General features: G+C 44.7%; 1 protein-coding gene across 1 annotated transcript in view; it reads left to right on the top strand.

Moving 5' to 3' along the window:
* Positions 1-17819, top strand: part of dnah10 (dynein axonemal heavy chain 10) — a 59232-nt gene extending 41413 nt beyond the window's left edge. The window contains exons 53-80 of the mRNA XM_064934332.1: positions 145-316; positions 440-643; positions 731-811; positions 954-1151; positions 1311-1472; positions 1701-1875; positions 6122-6303; positions 6934-7070; positions 7287-7504; positions 7931-8152; positions 8289-8436; positions 8545-8824; positions 8963-9192; positions 9300-9573; positions 9676-9780; positions 9891-10045; positions 10151-10305; positions 10445-10628; positions 11355-11555; positions 11806-12015; positions 12172-12267; positions 12422-12593; positions 12736-12867; positions 12947-13158; positions 13390-13557; positions 13803-13983; positions 16331-16476; positions 17289-17819. Of these exons, the coding sequence (XP_064790404.1) occupies positions 145-316; positions 440-643; positions 731-811; positions 954-1151; positions 1311-1472; positions 1701-1875; positions 6122-6303; positions 6934-7070; positions 7287-7504; positions 7931-8152; positions 8289-8436; positions 8545-8824; positions 8963-9192; positions 9300-9573; positions 9676-9780; positions 9891-10045; positions 10151-10305; positions 10445-10628; positions 11355-11555; positions 11806-12015; positions 12172-12267; positions 12422-12593; positions 12736-12867; positions 12947-13158; positions 13390-13557; positions 13803-13983; positions 16331-16476; positions 17289-17435 (4947 nt within the window). The 3' untranslated portion in view covers positions 17436-17819. The remainder of the gene's footprint in view (positions 1-144; positions 317-439; positions 644-730; positions 812-953; positions 1152-1310; positions 1473-1700; positions 1876-6121; positions 6304-6933; positions 7071-7286; positions 7505-7930; positions 8153-8288; positions 8437-8544; positions 8825-8962; positions 9193-9299; positions 9574-9675; positions 9781-9890; positions 10046-10150; positions 10306-10444; positions 10629-11354; positions 11556-11805; positions 12016-12171; positions 12268-12421; positions 12594-12735; positions 12868-12946; positions 13159-13389; positions 13558-13802; positions 13984-16330; positions 16477-17288) is intronic.
* The last annotated feature ends 899 nt before the right edge of the window (positions 17820-18718 follow it).

The following is an 18718-nucleotide window of genomic DNA, read 5'->3' as shown; positions in this document are numbered from 1 at the left end:
CTCTGGACAATAGTAGTGCACTCTATAGGGAATAGAGTGCCAGTTGAGACACATCCATCATCTGCTACTGCTCATATGGGAGGAGGCCTTTAAAGAGACACCAGAAAGATACCTTCTTATATGGACTGTTGTTTGCCTCTCCAGGTGTTTGAGATTACACTGAGCAGAGGCTACTCAGAGACCAACCTCCGTGAGGACCTGAAGATCCTGTATCTGAAGCTGGGCATTGAGGACAAGAAGACAGTTTTCCTCTTCACTGATGCCCACGTGGCTGAGGAGGGCTTCCTGGAACTCATCAACAATATGCTCACCTCGGGTAAAAACTTGAGCATACACCAGCTCCCACACATTGTGTGCATCCGAAATGTCACCCTATTCCCTAGATAATGCACTACTTTGGACCAGATTCTGCAGTCTGACTAACCCTCTGTGTGTGCAGGCATGGTCCCTGCTCTGTTCCCAGATGATGAAAAAGAGATGGTGCTGAACCAGCTCCGTGATGAGGCCATAAAGATGGGCTCTGGCCCGTCCAAGGAGAGTGTGTGGCAGTACTTTGTCAACAAGAGTGCCAACAACCTGCACATTGTCCTGGGAATGTCCCCTGTGGGAGACACCCTGAGGACACGCTGCAGAAACTTCCCAGGTACACAACCCTTCACTACCGTTCACTTGGCTTTGTCTACTGTCTGAAGAGTTTATGTAATTGCTCCTTGTCTCATTTATGTCACAGGGCTGGTGAACAACACTGGTATTGACTGGTTCCTGCCCTGGCCTCCTCAGGCTCTGCATGCTGTGGCTCAGTCTTTCCTGGGTATGGAATCACAGATTCACACTTCCACCACCACTGCAATGTACTAAAATTATACAATCAATACATTTATCACTGACTCTGATTAGGGTGTTTATATAAGCTTTATAGTGGTGCAACTGAACCCATCAATGTCATGCCACAGGTGAGAGTCCGATGATCCCCGAGAGGCACTCGGCAGCCGTAATTGCTCATGTGTGTATGGTGCACGGCTCGGTGGGTGAGTACAGCAAGATGTTCCTGCAGAAGCTCAGACGCAGCAACTATGTCACCCCTAAAAACTACCTGGACTTCATCAGCACCTACGCCAACCTCCTGGAGGACAAGGACCAATATATCCTGGGTAACAGGGAGCACAGAGTGGGAGAAATATCAAAGGGCCTTGGTTTCCCTGCTACTGCTGTGCTGTATTGCAGTGGTATTTGTGGGGGTTTTGTGTGTGTGCCTGCGTGTGTGAGAGATTGTAAAGTTGTCTCCCTCTGTCCCTCGCATGGTGTCCCAGCTCAGTGTAAGCGTCTGGAAGGTGGTCTGGATAAGCTGGAGGAGGCCAGTGTGCAGCTGGCTGAGCTCAACATCAAGCTGGCAGAGCAGAAGGTGGTTCTAGCAGAGAAATCCTCCGCCTGTGAGATCCTACTGCAGGAGATCGCCACCAACACCACCGTGGGTCAGTGCAGTCAACACAGCATTAGACTGAGTTCCAAATGTAACCCTTTCCATATACCCTATTCCCTATTTAGTGCATTACTTATGACCAGGGCTCATACGGTAATGCACTATATAGGGAATCTGGTGCCATTTGCGAAGAGCCTTTAGACACGTTCGCTGTACCCATACCATGCTAATCATAGCCCACAGGGCAGCACAAGTAAACACAACTCTCCTTATTGTGTAGCTGAGGAGAAGAAGAAGCTGGCGGAGGACAAAGCCAAGGAGATCGAGGAGCAGAACAAGGTTATTGCTGTGGAGAAGAGGGATGCCGAGAGCTCATTGGCTGAGGCCCTGCCTGCTCTGGAGGCAGCCCGCATCGCCCTGCAGAGCCTGGACAAGTCTGACGTCACTGAGATCAGGTGCCCCTCCCTACCTTCCCCCCTCTGTGCTCCACTGCACCCACCTGGTTGGTTTTGTGTCCCACAAGTTAAACAGAGGTTGCATCACAAATGGCACCCTATTCACTATATAGTGCACTACTTTTGACTCTGCACTATATAGGGAATAGAGTGTAATTTGGGAGGCACCCATAATGTAGTGGTTACACTCATCAGACAGTCTGGGCCAGGAGTCAGCAGTCTGGTCCTGATGGAGTGTCACGTTGTCATCTGGCCCCTTCCCCGGCCCTTGGCTCCCTGGAAAATAGGAAAATGTTGTCATAGGAAAATTACAAATGGTGATTTTGGGAAATGTCTTATGTTGATTAATGGAACAAGTTACTCAGTGGCTTTAAAGCTTACACAGAGCAGACCTCCAGGATCAGGACTGAACTGAACACACTTGGTCCAGACCACTAACCTCATAGATAGAGAAGGCAGCTTTGGTTAGACACAAATCAATAAAAACAAAAAACAATAAAACACAAATCAAATACGTCATTCCCACACTTCAAAAACATTCACTGGGAATACGTTTCGAGTTTTTAATCCATCTGTTGAAGGAGGATGTAAGTATGAACCTAGTGTGACCTATGCTTTTTTCCGTGATCCTTATCCTAATACATAGAAAACTCAATTTCAACACTCCAAAGAAAATACAGTGCCTTCAGAAAGTATTCACACCCCTTGACCTTTTCCACATTTTGTTGTTACAAGGAGGGATTAAAATGGATTTAATTATAATTTTTTTTGTCAACGATCTACACAAAATACTCAAATGTCAAAAATTCTAAGATTTGTAATTAAAAAAAATAAGAAAAATAAAACACAAATATATCTTGATGACACTAATATTATACAGTTGAAGTCAGAAGTTTACATACACTTAGGTTGGAGTCATTAAAACCCATTTTTCAAATACTCCACAAATTTCTTGTTAACAAACTATAGTTTAGGCAAGTCATTTAGGACATTTACTTTGTGTATGACACAAGTAATTTTTCCAAAAATTGTTTACAGACAGATTATTTCACTTATAATTCACGGTATCACAATTCCAGTGGGTCAGAAGTTTACATACACTAAGTTGACTGCCTTCAAACAGCTTGGAAAATTCCAGAAAATGATGTCATGGCTTTAGAAGCTTCTGATAGGCTAATTGACATTATTTGAGTCAATTGGAGGTGTACCTGTGGATGTAATTCAAGTCATACCTTCAAACTCAGTGCCTCTTTGCTTGACGTCATGGGTAAATCAAAAGAAATCAGCCAAGATCTCAGAAAGAGAATTGTAGACCTCAACCAGTCTGGTTCATCCTTGGGAGCAATTTCCAAATGCCTGAAGGTACCACGTTCATCTGTACAAACAATAGTACGCAAGTATAGAAAACATGGGACCATGCAGCCGTCACACCGCTCAGGAAGGAGACGCGTTCTGTCTCCTAGAGATGAACGTACTTTGATGCGAAAAGAGCAAATCAATCCCAGAACAACAGCAAAGGACCTTGTGAAGATGCGGGAGTAAACCGGTACAAAAGTATCTATATCCACAGTAAAACAAGTTCTATATCGACATAACCTGAAACGCCGCTCAGCAAGGAAGAAGCCACTTCTCCAAAACCACCATAAAAAAGCCAGACTACGGTTTGCAACTGCACATGGGGAGAAAGATTGTGCTTTTTGGAGAAATGTCCTCTGGTCTGATGAAACAAAAACAGAACTGTTTGGCCATAATGATCATCATTATGTTTGGAGGAAAAAGAGGGAGGCTTGCAAGCCGAAGAACACCATCCTAATCGTGAAGCACAGGGGTGGCAGCATCATGTTATGGGGGTGCTTTGCTGCAGGAGGGAATGGTGCACTTCACAAAATAGATGGCATAATGAGGGAGGAAAATTATGTGGATATATTAAAGCAACATCTCAAGACATCAGTCAGGCAGGAAGTAAAAGCTTGGTCGCAAATGGGTCTTCCAAATGGACAATGACCCCAAGCATACTTCCAAAGTTGTGGCAAAATGGCTTAAGGACAACAAAATCAAGGTATTGGAGTGGCCATCACAAAGCCCTGACCTCAATCCTGTAGAAAATGTGTGGGCAGTAATGAAAAAGCTTGTGCGAGCAAGGGGGCCTACAAACCTAACTCAATCACACCAGCTCTGTCAGGAGGAATGGGTCAAAATTCACCCAACTTATTGTGGGAAGCTTGTGGAAGGCTACCCTAAACGTTTAACCCAAGTTAAACAATTTAAAGGCAATGCCACCAAATATTAATTGAGTGTTTGTAAACTTCTGACCAACTGGGAATGTGATGAAAGAAATAAAAGCTGAAATAAATCATTCTCTCTACTATTATTCTGACATTTCACATTCTTAAAATAAAGTGGTGATCCTAACTGACCTAAAACAGGGAATATTTACTAGTATTAAATGTCAGTAATTGTGAAAAACTGAGTTTAAATGTATTTGGCTAAGGTGTACGTAAACTTCAGACTTCAACTGTATCTTGATGTTAGAATCACATTTGGCAGCAATTACAGCTGTGAGTCTTTCTGGGTAAGTCTCAAAGATCTTTGCACACCTGGATTTTACAATATTGTCACATTATTATTTAAAACATTCGTCAAGCTCTGTCATGTTGATTGATCCTTACTAGACAGCCATTTTCAAGTGTTAACATAGATTTTTGAACCAATTTAGGTCAAAACTGTAGCTAGACCACTCAGGAGCATTTAATGTTGTCTTGGTAAGCAACTCCAGTGTATATTTTGCCTAGTGTTTTTTGGTTATTGTCCTGCTGAAGGTGAATTTGTCTCCCAGTATCTGTTGGAAAGTAGACTGAACCAGTTTTCCTTTAGAATTTTTAGCTAGCTCTAATCTGTTTATTTTTATCCTAAAAAACGTCCTTGTCCTTGCCAATGACAAGCATACCCATAACATGATGCAGCCACCATCATGCTTGAAAATATGAAGAGTGGTACTCAGTGTTGTGTTGGATTTGCGCCTAACATAACGCCACATTCTTTGCAGTTTTACTTTAGTGTCTTATTGCAAACAGGATGCATGTTTTGGAATACTTTGATTCTGTACAGGCTTCCTTCTTTTCACACTGTCATTTCGGATCGTATTGTGGAGTAACTACAATATTGTTGATCCATCCTCAGTTTTCTCCTATCACAGCCATTAAACTCTGTAACTGTTTTAAAGTCACCATTGCCTCATGGTGAAATCTCTGAGCGGTTTTCTTTCCTCTCCTGCAACTGAGTTAGGAAGGACGCCTGTATCTTTGTAGTGACTGGGTGTATTGATACACCATCCAAATTGTAATTAATAACATCACCATGCTCAAAGGGATATTCAATGTCTGCTTTTTTTTATATTTACCATCTACCAATAGGTGCCCTTCTTTGCGAGGCATTGGAAAACCTCCCTGGTCTTTGTGGTTGAATCTGTGTTTGAAATTTACTGCTTGACTGAGGGACCTTACAGATAATTGAATGTGTGAGGTACAGAGATGAGGTAGTCATTCAGAAATCATGTTAAACACATTTGAACTCCTGAACCTATTTAGGCTTGCCATAACAAAGGGGTTGAATGCTTATTGACTCGAGACATTTCTGCTTTTAATTTTTTATTAATTTGTAAACATTTCTAAAAACATAACTCCACTTTGACATTATGGGGTTTTGTGTGTAGGCCAGTGACACAAAATCTCAATTTAATATTTTTTTTTAATTCAGGCTGTTAATACTTTCTGAAGACACTGTAAATTCTGTTTTATAGATCTTGCTGTGCTGTGTTGAGACACTGTATATTTCCTCCTTGGATTTGCCAATGGATAGAAACAAAACAAATATTTTTCCCGCTTGACTCCTTTAAAGCAGCAATTTGTACTTGGTGAAACTGCCATGTCCATTTGTGATATTACAACAACAAATAAGTTATTTCAGACAACGAACACAGTTTTTTTCCCCTCAGACATCATTACATGCGTGATTTTTTTCTAAATTACCATGATGTCAGATGTTCCTCTCCTCTTTTTCATCAACAAAAGAAAATAATAACCAAGGCGCTACGTCATACAGTGGTGCTGTTTCACCTTACGCGGATTCCAGCTTTAACAAAAGTTGTTGCCCTCGAGCTCCATTCATGTTCATTGATAATTTTTTTTCTGTGCCTGTCTCTTTGGTTGTGCTTCTGTCCACTCGTCTGGCGCGTCAACCCTTGCAGATCATTTGCCAAGCCGCCCAAACAGGTGCAGGTGGTGTGTGAGTGCATCCTGGTGATGCGAGGCCAGAAGGAGATCAGCTGGAAGTCAGCCAAGAGCATGATGTCAGAGGGCAACTTCCTGCGTGCATTGATGGAGATGGACTGTGATGCCATCAACCCCAGCCAGGTCAAGACTGTCAGAGGTAGGTAGGCCACTTCTGTTCTGTGGTTTTCACTCCGAAACAGTACAACAATAGGTCTAACTTTATCCGTAATGCAACTTTAATATGCAGTATGAGCCCTCAAATAGCAAATACATGGATACAGGTAACTGCCAAAATAAACACCATCATAAAGTGTCTTAATAGAGTGTTGTGCCACCATGAGCCGCCAGAACAGCTTCATTGCTCCTTGGCGTAAATTCTTCAAGTGTCTGGAACTCTGTTGGAGGGATGCGACACCATTGTTCCACAGAAATCATTTGGTGTTTGTGGTGGAGGCGCAGCTCCAGAATCTCCCATAAGTGTTCAATTGGGTTGAGATCTGGTGAGTGGTGACTGAGACACGCACACACACTTTAAATCCCCTATGTTCCTTTGAGACCCCTGTGGCTTCTTCTAGCCATGGTAGCCAAACTCATGGGCAACTGGGCATATGTATAGATGACCCTAAGCATGATGGGATGTTAATTGCGTAGTTAACTCTGGAACCACACCTGTGTGGAAACACCTGATTTCAATATACTTTGTAAGCCTCATTTACTCAAGTGTTTTCTTTATTTTGGTAGTTACCTGTATATGTTCACTCTATTGCCCTGTGTTTCCCCTGGCCAGGCTTCTTGAAGAACCTGAACACCAGCTTTGAGGAGATGCAGGCCATCAGTAAGGCTGGCTCTGGGATGCTCAAGTTTGTGGAGGCTGTCATGGGCTACTGTGACGTCGCCAGGGAGATCAAGCCCAAGAGAGAGAAGGTAACGTGATCCAGGCAAATGTGATAGAGATAGTATAAACAGTGTAAATGACTTTGATCGGCATAGGGGAAGTGTCATAGTCATAAATCTCTTTTGTTTATGTTATAGGCATAACACTATCCAGCACATGGCCCATGCCAGTTAAATGGCACCAGCCTTTAAGAATGAGCAGTGTTGTGTTAGTGGCGTTTCAACCCCCCTGGTTGTCTGTTGCAGGTGGCGCGCCTAGAGAAGAACTTCTTCCAGAGCAAGCGTGAGCTGGAGCGTATTCAGAATGAGCTGGGGACCATCCAGAGGGAGCTGGGGGCGCTGGGGGACAAGTACAGTGCTGCCATGGGGGAGAAGCAGCTGCTGCAGGAGGAGGCTGAGGTCATGGAGAGGAGGCTGATCGCTGCTGACAAACTCATCTCAGGCCTGGGCTCGGAGAATGAGCGGTGAGGACAGCACGGTGGAGTGCATATACACACAGACTTACACAGACTGACTTACAGCCAGTTGAAGGCTGTGGACCATATTTGAATCAAGTTGTTTCCATGTCATTTCAACAAAAAAAATAAATGTGATGATGTTGAATCAACGTGGAAAACTGATTGAATTTGCAAGAAGTCATCAACGTCAGCATGACTTACAGCCAGTTGAAGGCTGTGGACCGTATATGAATCAACATTGTTTCCATGTCATTTCACCCAACTTTTAACCTAAATCCAATGACATGGTCAAATGTTTTGTTGAATTCACATTAGTTGACAACTCAACCAAATGTAAACCAAAACTAGACGTTGAAATTACGTCTGCCCTACCATCTCTGTATCTGTCTTTTCCTCCTCTTCTCGTCTTCCTCTCCTTCTTCCTCTTCCCAGATGGACAGATGACCTGGAGGAGTTGAAACAGCGTCGTGTGCGTCTCCTAGGCGACTGCCTGATCTGTGCTGCATTTCTGAGCTACGAGGGGGCATTCAGCTGGGACTTCAGGAATGAGATGGTGTTTGACGTGTGGGAAAAGGATGTGTTGGAGAGAGGCATCCCTCTCAGCCAGCCCTTCAGAGTGGAGAGCCTACTGACCGACGAGGTGGAGATCAGCAGGTCAGAGCCTGTACGTGTGTGTTGGTGTGTGTGTGTACATGCATTCATACTTGCATTTGTGAGTGCGTTTTTTTAAAGCGTGTGTTTCCGTCCCTGTGTGAGAGGAAGAGAGGGAGTAAAGGTGTCTGTGTTGTAGATGGGGGTCAGAGGGCCTTCCTCCAGATGAGCTGTCAGTCCAGAACGGGATTCTGACCACCAGGGCCAGCCGCTTCCCCATGTGTATCGACCCCCAACAGCAAGCCCTCAACTGGATCAAAAAGAAGGAGGAGAAGTTCAACCTTAAGGTACGGCTAACTTTATCAGCTGACTTCACAGGATCTAACTATTATTCTTTTACATCTGCATTTACTGGATGTTATACTTATACTGTATGTGATTGACCACTTCCATAGATCTCTTCGTTCAACGACCCAGACTTCTTGAAGCAGCTGGAGATGGCCATCAAGTATGGCTTTCCCTTCCTGTTCCAAGATGTGGATGAGTACATTGACCCTGTGATCGACAACGTCCTGGAGAAGAACGTGAAAGGAGCCGAGGGCCGGCAGGTTATAACGCTGGGGGACAAAGAGGTGGACTACGACCCCAACTTCAAACTCTACCTCAACACCAAACTGTCCAACCCTAAGTACTCTCCTTCTGTGTTCGGAAAGGCCATGGTCATCAACTACACTGGTGAGACATCTCTGTATGTCAGCACGCCTGTGTCTACACTGTATGTGGTGTGAGTGTGTGGGGTAACAGTTTGTGTGCCTGAGAAGCTGAAGCTGGCAGAGAAGACATCAACAGACATTGATAAGCTGTCTCTCTCAGTGACGCTGAAGGGTCTGGAGGACCAGCTGCTGAGTGTGATCGTGGGCTTTGAACGTAAGGAGCTGGAGGAGCAGCGGGAGAGACTGATCCAGGAGACCAGTGAGAACAAGAAGCTGCTGAAAGACCTGGAGGACTCTCTGCTGAGGGAGCTAGCCACCTCCACAGGCAACATGCTGGATAACGTGGAGCTGGTCCACACTCTGGAGGAGACTAAGTCCAAGGCCAGCGAGGTTTGTCTGGAGACAGGATATACTCACTCTCAAGGGGAAGACATCAGAGAGCATGAGGCCTGGGCTCTCTTAATGCTTTGTCTGTGTTCTCTGATGTAACTCCCTAGGTGTTTGAGAAGCTGAAGCTGGCAGAGAAGACATCAACAGACATTGATAAGCTGCGAGATGGCTACCGTCCCGCTGCCAAGCGCGGTGCCATCCTGTTCTTTGTGCTGGCGGAGATGGCCCTGGTGAACAGCATGTACCAGTACTCTCTGGCCTCCTATCTGGAGGTTTTTGACTTCTCCCTGCGCAAGTCCCTGCCTGATTCCATCCTGCCCAAGAGGCTGAAGAACATCATGGACACCCTGACATACAATGTCTACAACTATGGATGCACAGGTGAGGTGACAGGGTGTTCAGGAATGGTCAAACTTGGACTTTTGTGGGAACAGTTATGTGATAGCTGGGATTGATCTGAAACTGTGTGTGTGTGTGACTCAGGTCTGTTTGAGAGACACAAGCTGCTGTTCTCCTTCAATTTGACAATAAAGATTGGGCAGCCAGAGGGGAGGGCTCCCCAGGAGGAGCTGGACTTCTTCCTCAAGGGTGAGAGACATATGATGTCATCTACCATGCACTCACATAAACACAGCACACCAACTTGGAGACCCATAACTCACATACACTTTTTTTCCTCTCTGTGCTCCCCAATCCAGGCAACCTGTCCCTGGAGATGAGCAAGAGGAAGAAGCCGTGTCACTGGCTTCCAGGCCAGGGCTGGGAGGACATCATACGACTGGCTGAGCTCTTCCCTGCTGAGTTTGGCTCCCTACCAGATGACGTGGAGAAGAACCTGCCAGAGTGGAAGACTGTGAGTAACACCATCCAATCTTGTGACCTAGTGATGCACTGAATATGTTCCTATGTCCTCTCTAGAATGGTTCATTGTTAACCCTCCTCTCTGTTGTCATCTCAGTGGTATGACCTGGATGGGCCAGAGCAGGCTCCCTTCCCCATGAAGTATAAAGACAACCTGACTGCCTTCCAGAAGCTGCTGTTGCTGCGCTGCTTCCGCCTGGACAGAGTCTACCGGGCTGTCACTGACTATGTCACCATCACCATGGGAGAGAAGTAATAGACCGTTCTCCTACTTGTAAACAAACCTGAACTCCTATTGCTTTGATCCAAAATATCTTGACTTGTGGAGATGAGACTTTAGTGTTTCTCCCTATTCACTTTCTACTGTCTACCTCGCCCCCCTCCCTCTCAGGTATGTGCAGCCCCCTGTGATCAGTTTCGAGGCCATCTATGAGCAGAGTTCACCCAACTCCCCCATCGTGTTCATTCTGAGCCCCGGTTCCGACCCAGCCAGTGACCTCATGAAGCTTGCTGAGAGGTCTGGCTTTGGGGGCAGCAGGCTCAAGTTTCTGGCCATGGGACAAGGTCAGGAGAAGGTAGCAGGCAACACTCATTAATCACAGCAATAGAGCTTCCAATGTTACAATTTATTTTTTTATTGAACCTTTATTTAACTAGGCAAGTCAGTTAATTAAGAACAGTGCGCGCTAACCAAGGTTTCCAGGTGCACGGAGACAAGATAGTAGCTACTAACAATTGCATACCACAAAATTGGGGAGAAAAAGGGGTGAAATTCAAAACAAAAACAAAACAACAACAAAAATTGTTCTTAACTGATTTGCCTAGTTAAATAAAGGTTGAAATAAAAAATATAAATGGATGAGAGAGCTTCCTACTGCATGAGCTATGTTGCTGATGTAAATTGAGAAGAGCGTGGGGCCTAGGATCGAGCCATGGGGTACCCCCTTGGTGACAGGCAGTGGCTGAGACAGCAGATGTTCTGACTTTATACACTGCACTCTTTGAGAGAGGTAGTTAGCAAACCAGGCCAAATAACCCTCAGAGACACCAATACCAGCCCGCAATAATGGAATGGTCTACCGTGTAAAAAACTTTGGCCAAGTCAATAAAAATAGCAGCACAACATTGCTTAGAAACAAGGGCAATTGAGACATCATTTAGGACATTTAAGGTTGCAGTGACACATCTATAACCTGAGCGGAAACCAGATTGCATACCACATGTACTTTTGGTCCACATTCAACCACAAAGCTCATTGGAATGTTGTTAGTATGATACAGTATTGTTGTTGTGTGCTGTAGGTGGCGCTGCAGCTGCTGGAAACGGCGGTATCTCGGGGCCAGTGGCTGATGCTGCAGAACTGCCACCTGCTGGTGAAGTGGCTGAAGGACCTAGAGAAGTCCCTGGAGAGGATCACCAGGGCCCACCCTGACTTCAGACTGTGGCTCACCACTGATCCCATCAAAGACTTTCCCATCGGCATCCTACAGAAGTCTCTCAAGGTGAGGAAGAGCTCTAACTTAGTCAAACAGGCCTGCTACCTACTGCAGCTAACACAGACGGTTGCCTACTGCAGCTAACTGTATACAATGTGACTTAGTTTTATGATAAAGTGTCTGTCTGTCTATCTCTGATTCACTCTTCCAACACCATGCAGTCTCCCCAGCCCGATTCGTTCACCTAATCACAGCAAAACTGAGCCATTGAGGATTGAAGCGAATTGACTTTAGGAACTGATCTCTGTTCGTCCAGGTGGTGACGGAGCCTCCCAACGGGCTGAAGCTGAACATGAGGGCAACCTTCTTTAAGATCCCCCACGACACTCTGATGGGCTGCCCCCACCCGGCCTACCGCAGCCTGGTCTACGTGCTGTCCTTCTTCCACGCTGTGGTGCAGGAGAGACGCAAGTACGGCAAGATCGGCTGGAACGTGTCCTACGACTTTAACGAGTCTGACTTCCAGGTGAGTGGGAAAATGGCTGTTTTTAACAGCATCCACAGGACTTACACTATTGATTACATTTACTTCATAGTAATTTCCTTTTGTTGATCAGTTTAAATGTCATGTCTGTAACTCCAGTCTTTGTGTGCGCTGATGTGGATGTTCTCTGTTGACCAGGTGTGCATGGAGATCCTGGACACCTACCTGACCAAAGCTCACACTCAGGGAGATGCTAAGATCCCCTGGGGAAGTCTCAAGTATCTCATAGGAGAGGTCAGGCTCACCTATTCATACATCACATTGACTTAACAATGATAGTACAGAATCCTATTAGTATAATAGCCTCGCACTAATGGCTTCCATTTGTGTTTGTGTGTGTGTGTGCGTGCGTGTGTGTGTTTGTGCGTGTTTACGCTCTCTCTCTCAGGTAATGTATGGAGGCAGGTGTATAGACAGCTTTGACCGCAGAATCTTGACGGTCTACATGGATGAGTACCTGGGAGACTTCATCTTTGACACCTTCCAGCCCTTTCACTTCTTCCACAACAAGGACGTGGACTACAAGATCCCTCCTGACGGGCCCAAGGAAAATTATGTTGGTCAGTGGATGTAGTTCATCACTGGTCTGATATACAGACTTCAAATGTAGCTTTTTACATACGATTTCTACTGCACTGCCATTGTTGTTATTAACTTGTAGTTGTCATCCATCTTCTCTGATTGACTTGCTATGTATCACAGTGGAGATTGAGACCTTGCCCCTGGCCAACACTCCAGAGGTGTTTGGTTTGCACCCCAATGCTGAGATTGGATACTACACACAGGCAGCCCGCGACATGTGGACCCACCTGATAGATCTGCAGCCGCAGACTGGTAACAGAAACCTCACACACACACATACACACAGACTGAGCATAATCTGGCCTCCTCACCTTTCTGTCGGGGTCCTCAGGTGAGTCTGGTGGAGGCATCAGCAGGGATGAGTACATCAGCAACGTGGCCCGGGACATCCAGAACAAGCTGCCCCAGGTGTTTGACCTGGACGTGATCCGTAAGAAGTTTGGCCTGGAGATCTCCCCCACCTCCGTGGTGCTGCTGCAGGAGCTGGAGCGCTTCAACAAGCTCATTGTCAGGATTGGACGCTCTCTGGCTGAGTTGCAGAGGGTGAGAGAGGGGGAGAAGACAGGCAGGAACAGTGAGGGGTATAGAAAGAGGAAGAACTACAGGGACAGATTGTCATGGGGGCTTCTTTTGTGTCTCCATAAAACAGTATAATTATCTTTAGAATGTTTGCTGTTGTCTATTGCATATTTACTAATTCAACCAGGTGAGATACCTATAGTACCTATAGTTTGGTATGGGGATGTGAACTAACAAATGTGTCTGTGCCCGTAGGCTCTGGCTGGTGAGGTGGGCATGAGTAGTGAGCTGGATGAGGTGGCACGCGCCCTCTTCAACGGCATGATCCCTGCTATCTGGAGGAAGCTGGCACCTGATACTCTCAAGTCCCTGGGCAACTGGATGATCCACTTCAAGAGGCGTTACGACCAGTACAACTCCTGGGTGAACATCCTGCGCTCTAATACAGTTATTCTCTGAGACATATCATACACATCTTCCAGAAGATTGGTTTAGTTTATAAGGATCCCCATTAGCTGTTGCTCATGCAGATATGTTATTCAAGGTCACACTTTCTTGGTATCAAAGTATCCATGATGTATAGTACATATAAATGTAAATACAGTATGTACATGTATGTATGTAGTGGTTGTGTAGTTATGTTTTATTTTGATGCTTCTTCCTTCCAGGTGGATAAAGGGGAGCCCAATGTGATGTGGTTGTCAGGGCTGCAGATCCCAGAGTCCTACCTAACTGCTCTGGTTCAGGCCACATGCAGAAGGAACGGCTGGCCGCTTGACCGCTCCACACTCTACACACAGGTCACTCAGTACACCACTGAGGAGGAGGTCAACGAGAGGCCTGGACAGGGTGAGAGTCCTCTGACAGACAGACAGACACACACACACACACACACTGACAGACATATTAACACACACTGACAGACATTAACACACACACACTGACAGACATGTTAACACACACACTGACAGACAGATGGACAGATGGACAGGTGGACAGACAGACAGACAGACAGACAGACGGACGGACGGACGGACGGACGGACGGACGGACGGACGGACATTCTTTTTAAATTTAAAGTTTTATTAAGTTTTCTTGTTTTTCAATCAACCAACAAAACATATTCCACATTCACAGATGTGGCAAGCTTAAAAAAATACAAATAAAAAGTCAAAAAATATAATAGTACATTTGAAAAAATTAAAATACAATTATAATGAAAGATAAAGTCAAATAAAAACACTTATTTTTCTTAATCAATTTATTTTCCTTGGTGCATATATATATACATACATATATACACATACATACACACATACATACATATGCACACGTACTCAAAAACTAAATTAAAATAAAAACTAAAAAAAAACATATGTAACACATAGCAGTACTATCAAGGTTCTTATCAGCTATTTCTAGCATTCGCTGAGACGACGGGCCAATAATTAGTTTTTAGGTTTTACAGTACCTTACACAACATGTATCTGTGCATTTCCCTAGTCACCCCTGTCCAGTTCGATATATAGTTGAGTAGTGGAGGCCAGAGTCTATCAAACTTGGGCTGTCTCTTGTGGAGGTCATAAGTGAGCTTTTCAAGAGGGAGAAAGTCAACAATCTGGTCAATCCACATTTTAAATGTAGGAGGTGTATTAGAGGCCCACAATAGAAGAATACATTTCTTAACAAAGTATGTAATAGTCATCAGCAAATTTTCTCTGTCAGGATCAAGAACAAAGTCCTGCTGGGCATTAAGAAGATAGATACATGGGGTCATATCAAACTGTACCTCTAGTATTTTCTGTGCAGCAGTAAGTATAGATTGCCAGAATCTGGCAATCTCTCTACAGCTCCAAAATACATGCATATAGGTTACACTTTCAGAGGTACATCTTTTACAGTTAGGAGACATATCTGTTTTCATTCTATGGAGTCTCAAAGGAGTATAATAAAATTTGTATAAAAATTTGTAATTAGATTCTTTCATTTTTACATTGGTAGAGTAGCAGTATACCCTGTCGCAAACCTCCGCCCATAACTCATCACTGATAGTCAGACCAAGGTCCTTTCCCCAGATTATTTTCAAAGGAGTAAAGGAAGAGGAAGATATTTTGCCTTTAATGGATTGTGCTGTGACAAGAAGGATTTCAACTTCATTCAACTGAATTCTAAACCTCCTCTTGGAGGTAAATGAGGAATTTACATGTCTAATTTTTTTTTTTAATGGATCTTGGCACATCGAATTCACTGCAGAGCTCTTGAAAGGATTTCAGTGTAGTGGTTTTCTGATGAAATAGGTCTGAAAAGGTCCTGATTGGACGGACATTCTAACACTGACAGACAGACACACACAAGGTCGGACAGATGGACAGACAGACAGATGGACAGACAGACAGACAGACGGACGGACATTCTAACACTGACAGACAGACAGACAGACATACACACACACACGGACGGACAGATGGACAGACAGACAGATGGACAGGCAGACAGACAGACAGACAGACAGACAGACAGACAGACAGACAGACAGACACACAGACAGACAGGCAGACAGACACACACACAGACGGACATACTAACACTGACGGACGGACGGGCGGACGGACAGACAGTCACGGACGGACATACTAACACGGACAGACACACAGACACACGGACGGACATGTTAACACACACACTGACAGACATTAACACTGACAGACATATTAACACACACACTGACAGACATATTAACACTGACAGACATATGGACAGACAGACAGATGGACAGGCGGACATACTAACACGGACGGACAGACAGACAGACAGACAGACAGACACACACACAGACACGTAAACACACACTGACAGACATATTAACACACACACTGACAGACATATTAACACACACACTGGCAGACATATTAACACACACACTGGCAGACATATTAACACACACACTGACAGACATATTGACACCCACACTGACAGACATATTGACACACACACTGACAGACATATTGACACACACACTGACAGATATATTAACACACACACTGACAGACATATTAACACACACACTGACAGACAGATGGACAGACAGACAGACAGACAGACAGACAGACAGACAGACAGACAGACAGACAGACAGACAGACAGACAGACAGACAGTGATGCTTTGATACTGAGGGTTGTGGTTGTGTTCTCCCAGGCTGCTTCGTGTCAGGCCTGTATCTGGAGGGAGCAGACTGGGACATAGAGAGGGGTTGTCTGATCAGGAGTAAACCCAAAGTACTGGTGGTCCAGTTGCCCATCCTGAAGGTCATCCCCATTGAAGCACATCGCCTCAAACTACAGGTAGGGGCAACACCACTCACCACCTTATCCCTTCAATCAATCAATCAACTATATTTCTAAAGCCCTTTTTACATCAGCCAATGTCACAAAGTGCTATACAGAAACCCAGCCTAATACCCCAAACAACAAGCAATGCAGATGTAGAAGCACGGTGGCTAGTGAAATCTCCCTAGATTGGCAGGAACCTAGGAAGAAACCTAGAGAGGAACCAGGCTCTGAGGGGTGGCCAGTCCTCTTCTGGCTGTGCCGGGTGGAGATTATAACGGTGGCCAAGATGTTCAAACGTTCATAGATGACCAGCAGTGTCAAATAATAATCATCACAGTGGTTGTAGAGGGTGCAACAGGTCAGCACCTCAGGAGTAAATGTCAGTTGGATTTTCATAGCCGAGCATTCAGAGTTCGAGACAGCAGGTACGGTCGAGAGAGATTCGAAAACAGCACGTCCGGTGAATAGGTCAGGGTTTCGTTGCCGCAGGCAGAACAGTTGAAACTGGAGCAGCTGCACGACCAGGTGGACTGGGGACAGCAAGGTGTAATCAGGCCAGGTAGTCCTAAGGCATTGTCCTAGAGCTCAGGTCCTCTGGGAGGGGAGGGAGAGGGAGAGAGGGAGAATTAGAAGGAGCATACTTTAATTCACACAGGACGCCAGATAAGACAGGAGAATTACACCAGATATAGCAGACTGACCCTTCAGAACATGTGCTTAGTGACTTCGCTAGTGGCCTCTCTAGCAATGCAGTTTCATTGTTTTAAAATGTCTGTTTTGATGCTTTCTAACTGTGTCAAAATGTCTATGTGTTTGTTTCGTAGAATACTCTGAGGACTCCAGTGTACACCACGTCCATGAGGAGGAATGCTATGGGCGTGGGGTTGGTGTTTGAGGCAGATCTCTTTACCACCAAGCACATCTCCCACTGGGTGTTGCAGGGAGTCTGTCTGTGCCTCAATGCAGACTGATAATGTTTATATTTGTTTTAGATTTCTATGTAGATCATTTAAAGGCACATTTTAAAGGCTGAATTTATTTTAAATGTTTGGGAAACTATCAAATATCACATTTGGTGACATGCTTATTAGCATACTATTACATCAATTGATTTCACTGGAACATAGGGCTCCCGAGTGGCGCAGTGGTCTACGGCACTGCGTCTCAGTGCAAGAGGCGTCACTACACTTCCTGGTTCGAATCCAGGCTGTAACACATCCGGCTGTTATTGGGAGTCCCATAGGGCGGCGCACAATTGTCCCAGCGTCGTCCAGGTTTGCAGGGGTAGGCCATCATTGTAAATAAGAATTAGTTCTTAACTGACTTAGTTAAATAAAGGTTCAATAAAAAAAGTTTTAAAAATCCACAGTTGTTCTTATCATGAATTAACACTAGGTGGCAGCCCACCCCAGTCCTGTGTTCACTTAGATTAGTGGAGTAGAGACCCACTGCAGAACTCCTGTCTCCAATCAGTCCTCTGAAGAGGTGCCATTGGATCTCAGAGGTTCTATCCCCAACCCCTGCTATTTTTAATCTCTGACGACAGATCTTTTTATTAAGTCCTCTCTCTGCTTTATTCCTCGTGACATTTCTAATGCCCAGCATCTGTGCTCAGGCCGCCTCGACCGACTGACGGGGGAAATAAATCCACAGGGAAAACAAGGTCTGTTTTGTATTAGTTTTAATTAAAATCGTAACATTATTTCTCCAGGTTATATTTCATCCCCCCTTTTCGTTGACTACATAGAGCTGGCGTATAGGGGAAGGGAGGCCCTCCATTCTGATATAGTCTAAAGATAGGTGTTTTAAAATGTATATCCCCACACATTAAATGTAGATTTAGGTCTGAATCTGATCGTACAGGTCAGATGTGTACGTGCTGTCTTCGTATGTTTGTAATTTAATTAATTGAAACATCTTTCATGTTTTTTTCATGCATAATCCAAAAGGAATTGAGTCCATTTTTAAAGAGCTTGAGATATATTTCCTGCCTATAGAGGCTAAAAATGTATTATAGCTGTCACTTTGGGAAAACCAGGAGTCTGGAAAATGTGTATCTGAGTGAAACATTGACCAAAGTGCACACTCCACAAACTTATCGTAGACCTGCAATATTATTTTCCTTTTTATTTATTTGATCGAGCTCTGACTATAAGTATTGTGGTTTGTTCTCTGCGTTAGCTATTCAGAGTGAGCAAATAGACTGATATTGAGTAATCTCAGATACTGAGGTGAGATAGCGGTCTGGGTCACA

The sequence above is a fragment of the Oncorhynchus masou genome, chromosome 1 (assembly GCF_036934945.1).
Source record: "Oncorhynchus masou masou isolate Uvic2021 chromosome 1, UVic_Omas_1.1, whole genome shotgun sequence".
Classification (NCBI taxonomy): domain Eukaryota; kingdom Metazoa; phylum Chordata; class Actinopteri; order Salmoniformes; family Salmonidae; genus Oncorhynchus; species Oncorhynchus masou.
The sequence above is the reverse complement of the archived record's forward strand: the minus strand, read 5'-3'. Positions and strand labels throughout refer to the sequence as shown.